Here is a 20,386-nt window from a genome sequence, read left to right as displayed (position 1 = left end):
AAAACCATGTCTCCATAATATATTTTGCTTTTGTTTGATCACCAAAAAAAATATAAAGCTGCATTTTTTTTACTCTTTGATGGGATATGGGTATTGCTGGCAAGGCCAGCATTTGTTGCCCATCCCTAAGTGCCCTGAACTGAGTGGCGTGCTAGGCCATTTCAGAGGCCAGTTAAGAGTCAGCCACATTGCTGTGGGTCTGGAGTCATGTGTAGGCCAGACTGGGTAAGGATAAGAGATTTCTTTCCCTAAAGGACATTAGTGAACCAGATGGGTTTTTACAACAATTGATGGTGTTGTCATGGTCACCATTACTGAGACTAGTTTTATATTCCAGATTTATTAATTGAATTTAAATCCCACCAGCTGCTGTGGTGGGATTGGAATCCATGTCTGCAGAACGTTAGCCTGGGCCTCTGGATTACTAGTCCAGTGATATTACCACTACATCACCGTCTCCCCCTCCAAATAAAGTGTAGAAGTGAGCTGGATAGTCATCACCCACAAGACTATCCCCGACTGAATGCAGGACAAATCCAGAGACAAGACCTGGGTCTGACTCCAGAGAAAATGAAGTAAATCCTCCTAGAACTCACAAGACATTGGTGTGACCCCACTTGGAATGTACTGTCAGACCAGGTTTAAAAACAGATTCAGATGCTTAGAGAACAGAGACACTCCTGACTAGATTCTCTCTACATTTATATCTTAACCATTAGAAGAGGAGCTCTGTGCAGACAAGCGGGCATGCAGGCACATTATTGTCTCTCCAAGGTAAAAGAATTGTAGTTTGAGCCAGGCAGTACATGAAGAGACTAAGAAGCTGGGATTGTTCTCCTTCAACCAGAAAAGATGAAAAGGCGATTTGATAGAGATGTTCAAAGTTATGAGAAGTTTTGGTGAGAGTAAATAAGGAGAAACTGCCTCCAGGAAACTGCAGGCAGGTCAATAACCAAAAGGCTCAGATTGGAAAAAGAACCCATGAAGAAATGAAAAGAATATATTTCACACAGGAAGTTGGTATGCAGTGCCTGAAAGAGTAATGTAGCAGATTCAATCGCAACTTTCAAGATTGGATAAGTTGGATAAATGCTTGAAGAAGAAAAATGCAGAGCTATGTTTAAAAAGCAGAAAAGTGGGCCTTATATTGGATAGTTCTTTCAAAGCTTTCAACCTCAATTACCTGAATGGCTTCCTTCTATGTTGTGTGATGGTATGAATTTGTAAGTTGTTATTTAAACAACAGACTTATATTATTTAAAGGTAAAACGATAACAAACACAACATAAAAACTCATCTCTTTCAGAACCCCTTGGGTGCCTATCAGAAGATGGTAAGTAGGCAATGGCATTACCAGAGTTGTATGTTGACCATAAGCCAAAAAATGATCCTAAGCAAACCGCAGAAAAGTCTCGTCAGCAACATTAAAAAATAAAGGGGCAACTAGAGACAGAGATGTAGTGTCTGTCACAAAGTGTTGAAATGGATTTTAACATAAGTTAGTTTTGATTTCTAACTCTTTTCTGTAAATTTGTTGAATATTTTTCTTTGAGCAATGCTCACATCATTGAAGGAAACAGGTCTGACGTAGTTACCATTTCCAACTGAGTGAAGAACCGCAGTTAACATATGTAATTGAATAACAAGATTGCTGACAGTACCAAAGTTGAGAGTACCAAAGTTAACACTATACTTTTTAAAACAATAATAGTCTTTATTAAAAGAACACAAACTGAAAACTGCTACTTTATGGAAAATAAACTACGCTATTCATCTCATAGTTCATATAGCACAAGAATACAGCCAGCAATACCTGATGGCTTACTTTTACTAAATTGCTAGCTCCAAAAATGTGCGCTCAATTACTATGAAACTCAGTCACATTTTAAAAACTTAAGAGAAAGACAAAAAATTGTTATTGACTGAGTGGATAATTCATGTATTGGAACATTTTCCTTTTTCATCTTGGTCCCAGATTTGAATATTGTTTAGACCGGTAGATTTTCTAGATTTACTTCCCCACCCCTGATGATTATGAGAGTCCTACATGAAATGAATTTGGACAGTCATAATATGTTTGGTGAAATTTTGTATTAAATGAAGTGAGATAAACAGAACATTTTCCACCTCACTTATGGCACTAAATGTCCATATCAAGTACACCCAGGTCAAATATCAAAAGCAGAACTAAATCTTACCTTTATTTTCACAAAAACATGCCATAAGCACTTCATAATGCAATAAAAATACTTTTAATTTAAGAAAACTACAGTAAGTTGCAAGGAATCGGGTATAAAAATTGATAATTTAATTGTTTACTTTTATTTTTGGTCAATTTGGTGCTTGTTATGATGAAGCATGTCAGTGTTGGTGAGGGAACGCTTTTCTACTTTGAGCACCTAATGCTGCAACAAACATGCCCAGGTCCTAGCAGACACAGGTCAAGAATATTTGAGAACTACATCTAAAGGACAGGCCTAAACTATAGTCCTTGGTATTTTTATGGCTTCTCTAAGTGAGGGCTGCTAATTAATGTCACATTGGGCCAGAATATGCTGAGTGGTAAATGAGCAGTGTTAGAATTGCACATAGACTTTCTATGGGCTTTTGTACTGGAAGTTCCTCTCAGCCAATCGTCCAGAAGTGCAGCACCCTCTACAGGGCACCTGGGACCTATGTGAACATGGCAAGCCACTATGGGAAGAATTTTTCCCATGTCAGGCAGGCCGGTCAGGAGCGGGCGCGAGCAGATGCGGAGCCAATCACCACCCACGATCGACTCCACGCTGCCATTTTATGTGGGTGGGCCAATTAAGGCCCGCCCAGCATGACGGATGGCCGGAAGCGCTCAGCGCTACCTGTGTGGGTGGGGGAAGGAGGGAGAGTCAGGGCCTGCGCTCTTTTGTGCGATATCCCTGAGGCATGGAGCTGCCTCAGGGAGATTAAGTTCATATTGAAATCTTAAAATAAAGAAAAATAAAAATTATTTAGACATGTCCCCTCATGCGACAGTGTCACATGAGCTGGGACATGTTTATGAATTGTTCAAAAAATATTTATAGATTTTATTAAACCTTCAGGAAACCTCATCCTGCCCGTGGATGGGATTTCCTGAAAAATGCGAAGGCCGCATGGGCTCTTCGCCTGCCCATCAACCTTAAGGTTGGACGGGCAGCCCTGTTAATTATCTAAATTGGTACCCTGATGGCCTTAACAGGCCTTTGACAGTTCGGCAGGTGCACAGCCGCCTCTGGCACATGCCAGCCGAACGAAAGATCTGAATGACGCACGGAGCTGCCTCAGGCCACATGCCCAACGTCACCACACATCATTTTATGCGTCGGCATGCCAGGCCCACCCTGTACGCTGATGTGAAAATTGTCCCCTATGTGTTTCCCCAACCAGATTGATGAATCGATAATAAACAGTGCAGAGTCTGAACCAGGAAGTTTAAGTTTGAATATTAAATTAAACATCAAATCAGGTGCAGAAAACAAAATAAAGAGACAGGCTGGATTAAGAGAGAAGTAACAAGACATTAAAAAGTTAAAAATGTTTTATTTAAATTGTTTTATTTTTTAAAATCTCCAAGAATAATTAAAACCTGAAGAAATGAGGTTCCACACTTGTAAAAAATAATTTTCAGTGCCAATGAAGATGTTTCATGGTAATTAAGGCTAACTACTCTGTTAAAAGGGTACGTACACAGGAATGAACAAGCCCTTTTTTTCTGGCAAGTTTAGTCCATGTGAGGAATCATCTGGAGGAGTGGGCATCTCAGACAGCAACTTGTGGATTTCCTCGTCTAATTGCACACATGTAGTCAGCAGACGTTATTGTCCAATTTGCACATAAGTAACAGTGAGCACTGTTAACCTCACTATTATTTTCACAGAAAATTCCAGCCATTCTGATAAGTTTTGGCTTGTGAATTCATGCCTTCTAAGATCTTTACAGCTCTCAAAGGGAGGAAACTTAAAGCTCATCCATCTATGCCCCAAACATTTCCATGGGCTGGAGTTTACGGCCCCTGCCAGGCGGGTTTTGGAAAATATGTCAGGTACCCAGCCCACCTCCTTCCCATCGACCCTAACCTGTTCCCATAATACATTTTTGTTTCGGATTTCCAGCATCCGCAGTTTTTTGCTTTTATTTCCATAATACAGGGGCTGGGTAAAGGCCTACTGAGGCCTTTAACTGGCTTAATTAAGGGCCTCAATCCACCTCCACTGCCATGAAACACTGGGCAGTGACAGGCTGGCCAGAGTGTAAAGGCCATTTTTGAAACAGCATCTTTGAAAAGGCAGGAAAGGAGGGGCTCATCATTTTGGGGGTGCTGTGCGCATCAGGGGCACTCCTCTCAAGAGGCCAGACCTTCATTTGTTCCTCTCTGCCTCCCCTTCAAAACCCAGGTCCCCTCCCTCCCTATGTTCCCTGATCCCTCCACACTCACCATGATCTTCTGGGGCCCTCCTTGCAACCCCGGCAGTAACCACTACTGAGTTCAGGCACTGCTGGGATTGCAATAGCTGCAAGCCAATCTGATTGTTCGGCAGCTCACAAGGGCAGGACTGCCTGTCCACTGAGGGCACAAGTCCAACCCTCGGACTGTTTAGCCTGGCCCCAGTGTGTTATTGCTGCAGGGAAGGCTTTGTAAAGGTTGGTCTGTTCAGGACCAACTTTCCTTCAGGGTGTGGGGGGGTGGGATAAATGTGACCAGATCACCCCACCGCCTCCCCCCCCCCCCCCCCCCCCGAACCAGCCCCCCACATCAAATCCAGCCCCATGATTCAGATGTGGGTGTCCTAACCCATTGCACCATCCAGCTCCCTGTTCATTGTTCAGTGATTTTTTTAAGTTTCAATGCTTCCCTCCTCTAGTGAGGATCCAAGTATTCAATATGGATACGTGGGCTTTGGCAAAAGACCTGAGCAACTATTGAACCACATGCATCAGAACATACTGCAATCCTGTCATCACCAGATAATCACTATGTGCACTTCAAGTAGAGGATGTTGGGTAGCAATCTGGAGTGGGAACTCTGACTAATGTTCAACTTCCCAGTCTTCATGACTCAGCTAATCATTGGATAACCTCACTGAGCTATAAAGTTAAAACCATAACTGGGACCAATTTACAAAAATAGTGACAAAGAAAGATCTGTGTTAAATCTACATTAATTTATAAATTCTATATTCAAGATTTAATATTAGCCATAATTCCAAAGAAACATTCTACTTACAGAACTGCCACTGGCTTCCTTGTGATTCCCATTTCTTCCATAATAAAGCAATTTTGAGCATAAATATTTATTTGTATCTGTAATTATATTTATGTCCCATTCCAGAACTTCTGATTTGCTGGCCTTTTCCCTTTTATCTAATTCCTCCACCACTAATTGCCAAACTTGAAGAAAGGCTAGTTGGACAAGATAAAAGGCAAGGTGTCAATTCCTTCAAGAAATGAGAAGTGAAAGGAAAAATACAGATAGAATAGAAAGAGAGAAAGAAAAATACAAAAAAGTGAGAATTCCACCTGCATACTGTGGAAAGCTTTGAGAAATTGGGCTGATTTTCCTCCCTTCCAACTTAAGGTTCTTTATATTATCACTGTTTTTTGACTTTTGTGATATTGTTATTCTGTAAATGGATATAGCAGGATATGTGAAATATGACAGCCATAACCCTCAATGAATCAGAAAATGGATCAAGACCATTAAGATAGGTTTTATATGGGCAAAGGAAGTAACATTATTGGCAAAAACGATATACAGAATAATAGATACCTAGAGTGATTACAAGGCAGTAATCTCATCAAGTGGTTCAGGTGACAGTATAACCTATGAGAATAAGGCATGAGCAGTTTATAATAGCCATCTAAACCCAGGGATGAAATTACAGCCTTGAAGTCACCCTCATGTATCTTTTTTCTCTTTTTAATATATAAATTAAAGCTTGCAGGGTTATTTTGTTGAGGTTTTTTTTGCAACGGCAGGAAGTGGCAAATGGCAGATGGCAAAACCAAATGACTTTCATATCATTGATTCATCAAAATTTCTGCATTGTATGGTTAATAACTTGGAGACAATCACTGCAAAGTTATCAAATATATCTTCCACTGGATTTCTTAGAAATAACAGTCAGTATACAAAATTTTGTATCACATGTATGAAAAGTTATGTGCATTGTGTAAGGTATAGAAATGCCATTGGCTTCTGCCCAAACTACGTCAAAGCCTTCACATTATATTCTATCAGGCCCTCAGCTTATTCATGTGTCAGTGCATCTTAGCCAAGGGTACTAATTGGAACAAAAACAATTAATATAAATGGAAACAGATGAATAAAATCATTATCCTTACATAGTTGAACCGCTTATCTGCCAGTTTTTTTTCTCAATCTGAGTAGAGGACTTAGCTGTTGTTCTCTAGTTTGAATTTCTCAAACACCAGTAATTAAGATGCAGCCTATTGCAATCAGCTTCCAGATCATATGGCCTCAAAAAAAAATACAGTATTTAGAATACCAAAGCAATATGCACACATGCATACTCAGAATCAGTACATAAAAAATGTGTATTTATTTTAATGCATTTTTACAATATGTATTGTGGATTATAAGCAGCTCACAAAACCCTGGAGTAGTGGAGAATGACAAACAGACCACTCATGAAGTTGATCCAATAAGTCAACCTGCCTGTGGTGCTCAACAGTTAATAAGCTGAACATTGCTCAACCAGTGCATTTTCATAAGCATGACTTCCATTATGGGCTTATATATAAGCATGAACATTTTTAAAGGGAAAAATGAGGCATAAAATGTTGTAAAATTCCCCACTGCAGCGTCAGTTAGGGTAGTTATGTCTATGTGACTGCTCCATTATAACACTAGTTCCCATCAATAGGTCTCGTGTCAGTTTTACCTGACCATATTGGAAGGTTTTTCTCAACACATGCACAGAGACCTGGATGTATTTGTCCATTTTTTTTCTCTTTCACACATTAAAGTACATTGAAACTGCAAGCTTTTGGATAACCTTGTCACCTTCACAAGCCTATATCACAGTTTAAAATATACTATGTCCAGGATAGCAAAAACTATATATGGTCTTTTGTTTTCTTCATATTTGATGACTTGTCAAATATCAGACCTATATTGCATTCTACTAATGTATAGCACATGTAACATAAGAAAATCTAAATTCCAAATACGGAGACAACCATCAGTTTGATATGCTTTTGAGAAAAGGTCAAAATGCCTGGTTTAAAATGATTTTTTCTTAGTGTTAAGATGGAAAATGTTCATACACTCAGATATAAGCCCCCAACTTAAAACTTTATCACATTCTTAAAACTCTGACCCCACCTTACACAACACAGGAAGTTAATATGACTTCAGAACTCTGGATAAGATACACTCATTGTACAACTTTCAATATCATCCTGCAATCCAAACAGAAGAACGTCATACAATGAACAAACAACAAACTGCTATTAAAAAGCCATGAAACTGAACAGAGGCAGACTCCCCTTCAGGTAACTAATACTTCATATTCTTCCAGCATTCTATGAATCCATAATCTAAATAATTAAAGAAGACACTGGACCCATCAATTTAATTTTGAAAGAAACATTACATTAGCAAGCAATCCTCTCTTATCACAGTGAAGAGATAAAAATGATATGAATATCAGAGCAATTGTAAATGTATTAAGAGACTGAATAACTAGTAGGCAGATAGTAGCATTTTGGAGTAAATGATCTAATTTAAAAATGCATAACCACTGCAACACTACAGCAGAGTATGTTACCAACACCTTTCAACCACCTTCAGCTGCTGCAGGTGACTTTAATTTCTAATTTTTTTTGAGGTTCCGTTTACAAAATGAAATGATCAGAAATAAAAACGTTTACCTTGATAAATGGTTAAATAACTTTTGATACCATTCCGCAAATTCCACCCACCCACCCCACACACCTTGCAATGCACATGACTGACTGACTATACTCTGTGGCCTTTAGTTCGCCATTGCTCTCTTCATCTCTCTCTCCCTCTCTCTCTCTCTCTGGGCAGGGTTGTGCTGAGTGTTGCTCAGTTTCTGTTTTTTTTGCTCTGTTTCTGGTTAGGGTCGCGTCTAAAGATCTGCCTCTGAGTCTGACTGTAGCTGTGGCTCAGCTTTCAGGCATCTCCTGTGGTTGATTAAGTCGAGTCTGGCTCGAAGTTGCTGGGCGCTGTCCGCTGCTGTGATGGTGCTGAAGCCCCCGTCATCCGAGGCCTGCCTGTCACCAGCCGCTGCTGCCAGTTTGGCAACTTTCACTGGATACCGCTCGCAGCACGAATCGCTCCGGGCTGAGCTCGGTGCTGGGTCGAGAGCCAGGGCTTTGCGGGGAGCGGGGGGGTGGGAAGAGAGAGACCACGGGAGAAGGCTGACATTATTGCAATCACTTCATTTCCAAAGACATTTCCATACAAACGCACAAAACAGACACTCGAAGACCTAAACTCTGCTCAGGTCTACTTGCATTTAATCATTTAAAAATATTGCTACAACTCAAAACTCAGAGCGGAGCCTTTTGGCTGAAATTTCAGGCGGAAGATGGCGGAAGAAAACCCAGCCCACGGCTTCTAGGCCAAATGTTATCATTTTAAAACAAAATCTTTGCATGTGTGACTTTGGGTGTGTTTTGTTTGCATTTTTTTATTTCTCTTTCTTTAATTTGCATTCGGGTTTTTTTTTTCTCTCTTGGCAATTGGGATTATTCTGACGAAACACAATTATTAATATTTTCCCCATCTTCTTACCTGAGCATGGACTGTTCCTTCTCTTCCTCCTGGCGTTGCCTGTCCATGACGGCCAGGATGATCTTCCTCTCCTCCTCGGTGAGGTGGCTGAGGTCCGGCATGTCGGACATGTCGGCGGCAGCGGGCGCGGGAGAAGCAGCAGCGGCGGCGGCGGCTGGAGGAGGAGGAGGAGGAGCCGCCGAAGCAAGGAGAGATGGATGAGGGTGAGGAGGGACAGGGCCGGGCTGACGCGGGCCCCGAGGCCCGAGCGGAGCCGACATCTTCAGTGAGAATCGAATCTAAAACAATTGCAAGAGCGAGGAGGCAAGGAAAGCGGAGCCGATGCAGATGGTGTGGTGGCCTGGTAATACTCCCGGGCAGCAGCTACCAGAGGAGAAGGCTGCTCCAGTCACATCGAAATTATTTCCACCGCTCGCTGCAATTCGCTTCATAATTCTCTCTCTCCATTTATGCATATGCACTTTAAAGGAAAGGGGGAGGGGGGAATCCGCAAAAAAAACCCTATTAGTTAGGAACGGCGATGCATTTTCTCTTCTTGTCTCTCTTGCTCTCTCTCTCTCTCTCTGTCTTGTCTGCTAACCCATCACTAACATCATTAGCGAGCACTTTATTCCTGCACCCAGCCCATCGCCTCCCCTTTCCACTTGTGCAGGGGAAAAAAAATAAAACCAAACCAAAAAAAAACCCTCAAAAGTTCAAATTTTTTTTTTTCAAAAAGGCCTATAAGGAAAGACGAGGCGGAGTCTGATTCCAGCACGTAGCAGACACCACACACACACGCATACACAGCTTAAAGGATATATTGACTGTAAGAGTGAGGAGAGAGCGAGAGCGCGCTTTCATTGACAGCGAACTCCCTGCAAACTCCGGAGTGGATTATGGATCAGGATCTGGAGCGCTGTCAAATTGGCTTCGGCTCAGCTTCCGCATCAACGTTTCCTATCCTGCCTGGCCCAAGAAGAGGCAGAAATCCAATTCCATTTGGAACTATAGTGCTGAGATTTAATTAAGGTCGGTTCTATTTGCCATTATTAAAAATCGGTTTGCATGCATGCATTTTTTTTGTCTGGAAACACTATTGAGTTACACCGTGCATAAGCATTAATCATCATATTATCATTAAGATTCAGACCTTTGCTCGCTATGAGGGAAGACTTGGTGCATTTAACTTTGCAGTAGTAACGGATTAATGCTATTTTTGGTCGTTTTATACACATGACTTCTTTTTATTTTCCGCCGAAGTTAAACGCTGAGCACGTTGTACACTTTTAATCACCAACAAAACTAAACCACATTTCAGGGGCCCAATTTAAAGTCACGCACACTTTGTAACGTGGAATCTGACTTATTTAAACAGTGGGATTTTCAGGAATAATTTAAATTTGCCATCCAACGGTAGAGTAAAATTATATCTGTTTAAAGAAACGCTCTTCATTTTGAAAATGGGGATATTTAAGTCACATTCCCCGGATTCCCTTGTTGCCGGGACATGCTTAAATTGCACGAGCATGCGAATACAGGACCTCGGACAGCAACCAAAGCACTGCCCTCAAGCACAGTGTGGTTTTATTTCAGGTAATTTTTTAAATATTCTTTTTAACTGCCTGAATCTTCAGCTTCTCGAAGAACATTTATTTGACTGAGTGCATACTTGGATAAACGGCTATGAAAAAGAAAAAAAAAATAACAAAACATTAGCTGCATAGTAACAATCGTCAACTTGGTATATTTTTATTCAGGGCTAATGTAAAAGAGCTGACAGCACAGACAAGGAAGGATGAGCATTAAGTGCTCAAATGTTGTCAGGCCAGTATACAATTATTTCCTCTCGACTTCAGAGATGGTCTGAAATGAATTCAGATGAAAGGTCACTGACCTGAAATTTTAACTCTTTTTCTGCCTTGACAGATGCTGCCAACCCTGTTGAGTATCTCCAGCATTTTCTGCTTTTATTTCAGATTTCCAGCGTCTGCAGTGTTGTGTGTGTGTTTATTGTAATTGTGCTGGAATAAATTATGCTGGCCTGCACAAGTTGCCGATAACTTCCATGTTAGGAAGGCAGCGTATAAAGGTGTGCAAAAGCTCAAGGAGTTTCCGAAGGGCTTTATGGAACAAAACCCTTAATAAAACCCTATGGATTATAATGAATATCCAGTAATATATTAAATTAACAGAGCTATCAAAAGACTCAGAAGTTGGCTATACACGACAAGCACTTATTTTCATTTGGATTTATTGAAAACTTATGCTCCAGAACTAGCCGTGCCTCTACAAGCTATTCCAGTAGAGCTAGGACACTAGAATCAACCAGAGTGGAACATTTCCCAACCATGTCCTGTCCATAAAAAGCAGAACAAATTAAATCCAGTCAATAACTGCACCATCAGCCAACCCTCCATCATCAGCAAAGTGATGGAAGGGGTGGTTGAGTGCTGTCAAGCAGCACTTACTCACTAATAACCTGCTCACAGATACCTAGTTTGTGTTCTACCAGGAACACTTCACTCCAGATTTCATTACAGCTTTGGTCCAAATATGAGCAAAAGAGCTGAATTGCAGAAGCAAGGTTAGATTGACTGCCCTTGGCATCAAAGCAGCATTTGACCAAATGTGGCATCAAGGAGCTCTAATTGAAATTGAAGTCAATGAGGTCAGGGGGAAACCTGTGCACTGACTGGAGTCATACCAAAGCAAGATGGTTGTGCTTGTTGGAAGCCAAACATCTTAGCCCCAGAACTTCACTCCAGGCAGTGTCTTAGGCCCATCATCTTTAGTTGCTTCATCAATAACTTTCCCTCCATTATAAGCAACTGCAGATGTTCACTGATAAGTGCACAGTGTTCAGTTCCATTACCCACTCCTCAGATAATGAAGTAATCTGTGCCTGCATGCAGCAATATCTGGACAACATTTAGGCTGATAAGTAGCAAGTAACATTCACGCCAGACAATGACCACCTCCTGAGAGAAAATTCAACAACCTTCTTCTTGATATTCAGAATATTACTATTGTCAAATCCCCCACCATCAACATCCTGGGTTGGTGGGTGGGGGGCGACGGTGAGTTTTGATCACAAACTCAACTGGACCAGCCACATAAATACTGTAGGTACAAGCGCAGGCCTGAAGATGAGTGTTTTGCACTGGGTAACTCACCTCATGACTCTCGAAAGCCTTCCTACCATCTACAATGCAGGAATGTGATGAAATATGACAAAACTGCAAATGCTGGAAATATGAAGAAAAGACAAGAATACAAGTCTGCAGCATTCTATCGTTCTATCTTCTCTGTGCCTTTATTTACTGTGTATTTCCAGTAGTTTCTGTTTTAAACATATGGTGCAAGTGCTGTAAAATGTCAAAAAAGATCGTTACTTTCTGCATTCTCCGAGGGTTTCGACGCAATGTCCCAACCAAGATCCTGTCAACAATACATAAACATCGAAGTTATCCTTTAAGAAAACCACCTTTAGTCCATGAGGAAATGTCAATTAATAATCTTGTATTAATTGTGCGAAGTCTAACAGTTAACATGTACAAATCCTGATATCTGAGTGTATCCAGGTGTAAAAATTAATGGGTTTCTGAGGTAGACAGAATCTGTATTCCAGCCCATAAAACATTGTAAATTGATCTGTACACGCATTTCCTGTGTACAGTCTAAATACCTTGGAACCATATCGTTATCAGAGCTATCGTAGCACTTCGCCATATTGAATGTGAGTTGCTGAGAGAAAACAACCCATTCCAGCAGCAAAAGCCCAGCTTTACAATACTGCACATTAGAAATTGGAAGAGTAGTTTGACAAGTAAAATTAGCCCGGTGAAAATCCTTCATGTCTGACAGGTTATATTCGCAAATGCTTAAAAGTCAGGAGCATTCGCGAGAGGAAAGGACATATATGAAAAACATAAGTTTCTGTAATTCAGAAATCTGAAGTTAACCAGGCGCCTCTCAACGGGCGCTATGCCATTATAAGATGTGTGCACATCATTAGCTAAGCTTTAGCAATAATACTTCATAATTATCATTGCATGTTATGCAATGTTACACTAGTCTCAGAATTACTTAATTACAGCAATTGAATATACAATTTTCAAAGGGTAATTCGAAGGAGGCGCCCCCTGACCCCACCCCTCACCCCACACTTTTCAGGATCGTTGCATATACACGAGCTTTATGTTTATCCTAATTCCCTTTCTGCACTCTCTCCTGACAGTAGTGGCTCATGTTAAGATAAAGTGCCAGACGAATCGGCAACTCTACTCATTTGCTGAAAAGGCCAGTCTACACGCGTCTGAACTTGGGCGGGCCACTTAGACCAGGCAGACAGGGAATGGTTGAAAGGGGAATGTCACAGCTAAACCGGAGTATGGCATCATCTGACATAAACACGTGCACACTTTCCAGCAAGGCTAGCTGTTTGTTAACCGGCAAATAATTTTTTGCATCGCTTCCACCGTCCCGAACCTGGCCTCGGAGGTGTTGATACCTGTACTGGCACCTAGCTGAGATCAGTAATCTCTACACAGACTAGATACGGAGCTTTGAAACTCCAGGTTTGTATGGCTTGCTGCACTGCCACACAATGGGACTTGACTTTGCTCTCGAAATACCCTTGAGGCTAATGGTGTTTCCCGTTATTAATATGCAAATGGCGCAGCAACTTTAGGCCTAGGGCAGGAGCGCAGTTAAAGGCGAGTTGTTGAAAAGTTGCTGTCCGAGTTTGTGGCACCCCTATCATCACTGTGGCGAAAACGGCATCTCGCACTTATCAGTTCACCCCTTCAGCAACTTGCCATGCAAAAAAATTAAAAGCTTCAATGAGCAAGGGCAAGTCTAACTAATGGCAAATACCATTTGATGCCCTGCAAAAGCAAAATTTGAATGTTCTTAGTCTCTAAACCAGTAGAGAATATTATGTCCGCACGATATCTTAACTACCACATTTCAAATTGTGTTTTTGCTGATTTTAATTCAACTCTATGATTAAGAATTGATCACCTTCCCTTCCAGCTACATTTTAACTGTAGATTTTAACAATATTTTGAAATCATAGGGAACAGACTATCTGATGAAATAGATCTCACGTTCCTTTAATCTCTCTCTGGATAATTAATTGTCCTTCCTTGGAAACCAAGTCAGGGATCACATAAATATAAATACTTAGTTACCGTTTGTTTTAAATACTTGTTCTGACAAAGTAAGATGAAGCTCCTCCATTTGCATTTAACTATAATTTTTTTGACCAAGTAAATTATTGGTGGTAGAATCTGAATATTAACAATTCTAGCGACAATAATGTCAACTTAGGCATTTTAATTTTCTGATGCACGTTTTTCCATTGGTTAGTTATATTTAGTTGAGGAAATCATTCAATATTGTCTGAGATTTATGTACAACAAAAGTAGATTACAGTATTGCTTGCAAATTAAGCTTAACAATGCAAATAACTTTCACTTGGCACAAGCTTTGCAATCCTACTCTAAATGTCTTTTTTCAGCATTTGCTAACAACACTTTTTACATTTTAACCCTAGGTGAATGCAGCTGTAATTTTACAGACCTTCAGCATCTACCTAGTTCTTGATGTCTGAGAAGTGACATGCACAACCTGATTAAAAAATATAGGAAATTACATAAAAGGAGAAAATACTGAGATAGGCGACACAACAGACTTCACCTTAGTGTAAATATTGTACAATTTTCTGAGAAGGGAAAGTTAACTGAATAGTGGCAGGGAACTGTTTGCTCTAAATCAGTAAATTTGCTTTTCTGAAGGATTTGCTTGGTATGTAAACCAGTGTTCCGTTGATTGTGTATGCAGTTTTCAAGTAATAATTCTGAGCACTAAGAGAAACACAGAAGAGTTAATGTAGTCAACTTTCAAGATTGTTTTGTAAGTTTAAGAACCCATACTTTTTCATTTCTTTTGAAATTATTTAGAATGCTGTTAGATTTATACTGGAAAAAAATAGAATCTTAACTGACATATTGTAGACAGGGAGGTTCGGCAATAGAAGTTATCAATTCTACTCTCTGCAAATCAATTAAACCTGTCTGCTGTGCCCATATCAGTTTGAAGCACATAACTACAAAACAGAAGTATTTTCACCATATATAAATGTAATAAGATCCTCAACAAGGCTAAATCCCAGCTACTAAATATATTTTTTTTGATCGAGAAAATAGATATGTTTAATTCAAATGGGAACCTTACATCTTCTCTACTAGATCAGAATTCAGATTTATGGAGCCAATTCATATTTGTTTATCAAGATCAACCTAAAAAGTAGGCTGACAAAATTAATCAAATGTACAGATTAATATTTTCTGAACGTTGGTGAATTTTGCTTAAGCTATTTTGAACCATCCTTTCAAACTTCTGTTTTAGAATATCTGACTTAAACAATTGTGAAAAAATGTGAGGACAATGAAGGAGTTTGTCATTTCTAAACGTGTCTCTCAAAGAAACGAAAAGGTCTGCGGCTGTCTGAAGCTAAACCAGAGCATTTGCAACTTTGGTGCCATATTTGATCCTAAGAAGATATTTTGATCACATTTCCACTCCATTACCAATACACAATTCCTAAAATGCCAAGCCCTATTCACCCATTAACCCAGTGCACACTGACCTACATTTGCTTCCAGTCAGGCGATGTTTGATTTTAGAACTCTAACCCTGGTTTTTGAATCCTTTCATATCCTTGCCTCTCCTGTCTCTGTAATATCCTTTAGCCCTTCAAAACCTATGCGATCGCTGTGCACCTCCAATTCTGGCCTCTTGCACATTCCCAATTCTTATTCTTCTGCTATTGATGCCTTTTCCTTCAGCTGTTAAAACCATAAGCTCTGGAATTCCCTCTAAAGCTCTCTGTCTTTCTACCTCTCTCTCATCAAACCTACTCCTTTGATCAAGCTGTTGGTCATCTCTTCTAATATAATCCTTATGCGGCTTGGTATCAAATTTTGTTTGATAATGCTCCTGTGAAGCACTATGGAATGTTTTACTCTGTTAAAGGTGAGGCACAAATGAAAGTTGTTGTTAAACCTAACAAGGGTTGATATCAATGCTGTAGATTATACTCTGTAAATCTCTTTATAACATCTTGCTGATGTATCTTTGTTTTTACGTAAATCCAAGTTCATTAATACCAGCTCAAATATTGGTGTCCTAATAATAGTTATGCATCTGATATCAGTGAAATGGTGCAGTAAATTTAAGAAATGCTAAATGCCTGACTTAACTCAGGAGAAAAGTCAATCAAAGTGCATTATTACCATCTCAAGTAATTCCAACATTTCAGTGCAACAATCCATTTGGCAGGTAGCTTCCAAGTTTGCCTTCTTAATGTACAATGAAATGTGCAATTCTGCAATTTATTTCTGAGTGGATGCAAGTGACAATGATGAGGTACTTTAGTCATGTATGGATACGAGGGAAGCTGGGATTGTTGTTCTTAGTGAAAAGGGGTTAAGGGGAGATTTAATAGAGGTGTTAAAAAAATTAGGCATGTTGAAAGTAGTTAGGGGGAACCTGTTTCCACCAGCAGGAATGTCAATAACCAGAGGATAAAAGCAAAATACTGCAGATGCTGGAAATCTGAAACAAAAACAAAAACAACAACAACTTTCTGGTGATAGACTGTCCACGAATATTCATTACAAGCCTACCGACTCCCACAGCTACCTCGACTACAGCTCCTCACACCCTGCTTCCTGTAAGGATTCCATCCCATTCTCTCAGTTCCTTCTCCTCCGTCGCATCTGTTCTGATGATGCCACTTTCCAAAACAGTTCTTCTGACATGTCTTCCTTCTTCCTTAACTGAGGTTTTCCACCCATGGTGGTTGACAGGGCCCTCAACTGTGTACGGCCCATCTCCCGCACATCTGCCCTCACACCTTCCTCTCCCTCCCAGAAACATGATAGGGTCCCCCTAGTCCTCACTTATCACCCCACCAGCCTCCGCATTCAAAGGATCATCCTCTGCTATTTCCACCAACTCCAGCATGATGCCATCACCAAACACATCTTCCTTTCAACCCCCCTGTCGGCATTCTGTAGGGACTGTTCCCTCCGGGACACCCTGGTCCATTCCTCCATCACCCCCTACACCTCAACCCCCTCCCACAGCACCTTCTTATGCAACCGCAGAAGATGCAACACCTACTCCTTTACTTTCCCCCTCCTCACCGCCCAAGGGCCCAAACACTCCTTTCTTCCCTTAATTTAGTCTACTGCATTCCCAATGCGGTCTCCCCTACACTGGAGAGACCAAACCCAGACTAGGTGACCGCTTTGTGGAACACTTTCAGTCTGTCCGCAAGCATGACGCAGACCTCCCTATCATTTGCCATTTCAACACATTACCCTGCTCTCATGCCCACATGTCCGTCCTTGGCCTGCTGCAGTGTTCAAGTGAAGCTCAATGCAAACTGAAGGAACAGCACCTCATCTTCCGATTAGGCACTTTACAGCCTTCCGGACTTAACATTGAGTTCAACAACTTCAGATCATGAACTCTCTCCTCCATCCCCACCTCCTTTCCTATCCCCCGTTTTTCTAATGATTTATATAGGGCAGAATTTTCTGCCTGGTGGGTGGGCGGGCCTGATCCGCTCTCCAGCGGCGGGGAGCCAATCCCCGCCGGAGAAGCGGGCCCCGCCGCCATTTTAAGTGGGCGGGCCAATTAAGACTATGCGCTTCCTCTGTTGGCAGTGGGGGGGGGGCTTCCCCAAATGCGAGAGTGCGCTCTTTTGCGCATGCGCACTAAAGAGCGCACATCTCCCTGAGGCTAAGTGCTGCCTCAGGGAGATCGCTGAAAGTTGTTCAAACATTAAACATAGAAAAATAAAAAAATCCTTAACTTTTCCGTTTCATGTGACAATGTCACACGAGATGGGACATGTTAATTAATTTCACTAAAACTTTATTAAAGTTTTTTAAACCCTACATGAAACCTCATCCCGCCAGTGGATGAGGTTTCATGTTTCTTCAGAAGCCCGCCGGGGCTCCTGGCCTGCCCGCCAACCTTAAGGTTGGATGGGCAGGTCCTTTAATTGTTTTAATTATCCTGTCAATGGCCTCAATTGGCCATTGACAGGTCGGCGGGCCCGCAGCTGATTTGGCTGTGCCCCCGCCTTCCTGAAAATTTAAATGGGGCAGGATGACGTTGGGGGCCTCGCCCCCTGCTTGCCGATGGCAAAATTCAGCCTATAGTTTTTTAATATATTTTTCTTTTCCCACCTATTCTATTTTTTAAAAAGCTTTATTTCCATCCATTGTTTTATCTCCACCTTTTAGCATATTTCGATCCCTTCCCCCCACCCCACCCCTACTAGGGCTATCTGTCACTTGCTCGACCTGCTTTCTACCCCATTAGCACATCCTTTAGCTAATATCACCACCGTCAACACCCCTTTGTCCTTTTGTCTATGACATCTTTGATAATCTCTTCTTTGCCTCCACCTATCAGTGGCCCTCTATCCAGCTCTACCTGTCCCCTGCCCCTGCCCCAACAGCTTATATTTCACTTCATTTCTAATTTTCTTTAGTTCTGATGAAGAGTCATACGGACTTAAAACGTTAACTGTATTCCTCTCCGTAGATGCTGTCAGACCTGCTGAGTTTTTCCAATAACCAGGGGACATGGATTTAAGTTAATCAGTAAAAAAAAACCAGGGGAAAAGTTAAGAGGATTTTTTATGCTCTGTTTATTTTCTATGATCTGAAATATATTAGCTCAGGAGGTGGTGGAAGCATATTTAAGAGTAACTTTCAAAAAGGAATTGGATATATACTTGAAAAAATTGAAACTTCCAGTGCTGTGGGGAAAGGCTTAATTATATGGCTCTTTCAAAGAGCTGACACAGACAGAATGGATTGGATAATCTTCTATGCTGTATGAATCCATGATTCTATAACAAAATTACTGATAAAATGCTAGATTCCTTAAGACCCTGTTTATAGGAATAAAGTATTTATTGGTGGTAACTATGTGCAAACCATGGATAAGGGGAGGTGATGATATAGTGGTATTGTCACTTGGTTTGTACTCTGGAGACCCAGGGTAATGCTCTGGGGACCCAGGGTTGAATCCCACCATGGCAGATCATGAAATTTGATTTCAGTAAAAATCTGGAAACCATTGTTGTAAATGTCCTTTAGAGAAGGAAATCTGTCATCTTTACTTGGTCTCGCCTAGATGTGAGTCTAGACCCACAACAATGTGGTTGACTCTTAAATGCCCTCTGAACAAGGGCAATTGGGGATGGCCTAGGCAGCGACACCCACATCCCATGAATGAACAAAGAGTTACTACTGAGCTTTAGGAATATGGTAGTTAATGGCAAATGATACCATTTTGTGTAAGTAACATGTAATAATGTAAATTTATCACTTTAATAATAACAGGTGAGCAATTAGTTAATTGTAGTTTATAACAAAAACTGAATCCGAAATCTGCATGAAAGCCACAATTGAGAGAGAGATTTTTGCACATTTGTAAAACCATTTATTAAAAGATTATGTTTTATCTTATAAATTTACACCATCTCAATCATATAAGTGTCCAACATTTAATGACGAGGAATGTAGAAATTTTGGCTGAATAATCTGAAAAGGATGGTGTGCTTAAAATGAACCTAATTAATGACTGAAAAGAACAGCCAAAAATGAAAGTCTGTCAGCATAGAAAAACACTGAGTACTGCAGAACAGAAAATTTTTAGCTTAATAAAGGAAGATATCACAGTCATCGGGATTTCAGATACTGGTCAGTTATTTCTGTGACGTTATAATTTATGTCATGTTATATCAGTATATAAAATATCAGTTATGCATTATGTAGGCTAACATGATATCAATTTCACTTTACACAGCATGTTGTAATGCATACATATTCCATTCTTACTTTTCTGCATTCAGAGGCACATGTTGCTAAATCATTCACTCATAACCACACAGGTAATCAATTTATATTGCAAACCTTGGCTGTAACATTGTGTGAAGACCTCATCATTATTTCTGAAAAGGTGGAGATTGTTTCAAGAAAGAGAATACTGTCTCTTGGAGAATAAAAAATACAAAATCTGACAATTGGAAGGATATCAACTTAAGTGAAGAGCTCAATTAGAAAGAATAAACAAACTTACTTGCATTTATATGCCATCTTTTACGACCTCAAGATGTCTTAAAGTGCTCCAGAGTTATTGAATTACTTTTGGAATGTTGTCACATAGGTAAACATGATGGGCAATTTGTGGATAACAAAATTGCACAAACTGTAAAGAGACAAATGCTAATTAATTTGTATTAGCGGCATTGGTTGAAACATAAATGTTGGCCAGAACATTAGGAAAATGCTCCTGTTCTTTCTGAATTGTACCACGAGATCTGTGACATCCACCTGAACAGGCAGACCTCCAACAATATCGAGTTATATTAGTACCGAACTGAAATAAAAGCCTAGATGACATGTTTAAGTCCTTCACTGGGACTTGAGACTATAACGTTCTGATCCCAGGGTTTACAGGCAAGCTGACACATGTAAGAGATAGGTAGGAAATCAGAAAATATGTATCAAT

The 20,386-nt window shown here is 40.5% G+C and overlaps 1 protein-coding gene across 1 annotated transcript in view; it reads right to left on the bottom strand.

Moving 5' to 3' along the window:
• The window catches only part of rims2a (regulating synaptic membrane exocytosis 2a), a 1,205,442-nt gene extending 1,196,068 nt beyond the window's left edge, over positions 1-9,374 (bottom strand). Inside the window, exon 1 of the mRNA XM_078540066.1 lies at positions 8,801-9,374. Within this exon, the coding sequence (XP_078396192.1) occupies positions 8,801-9,060 (260 nt within the window). The 5' untranslated portion in view covers positions 9,061-9,374. The remainder of the gene's footprint in view (positions 1-8,800) is intronic.
• Positions 9,375-20,386: the final 11,012 nt, after the last annotated feature.

This window comes from Cetorhinus maximus, chromosome 4, assembly GCF_964194155.1.
Source record: "Cetorhinus maximus chromosome 4, sCetMax3.hap1.1, whole genome shotgun sequence".
Taxonomy (NCBI): Eukaryota; Metazoa; Chordata; class Chondrichthyes; order Lamniformes; family Cetorhinidae; genus Cetorhinus; species Cetorhinus maximus.
The sequence above is the reverse complement of the archived record's forward strand: the minus strand, read 5'-3'. Positions and strand labels throughout refer to the sequence as shown.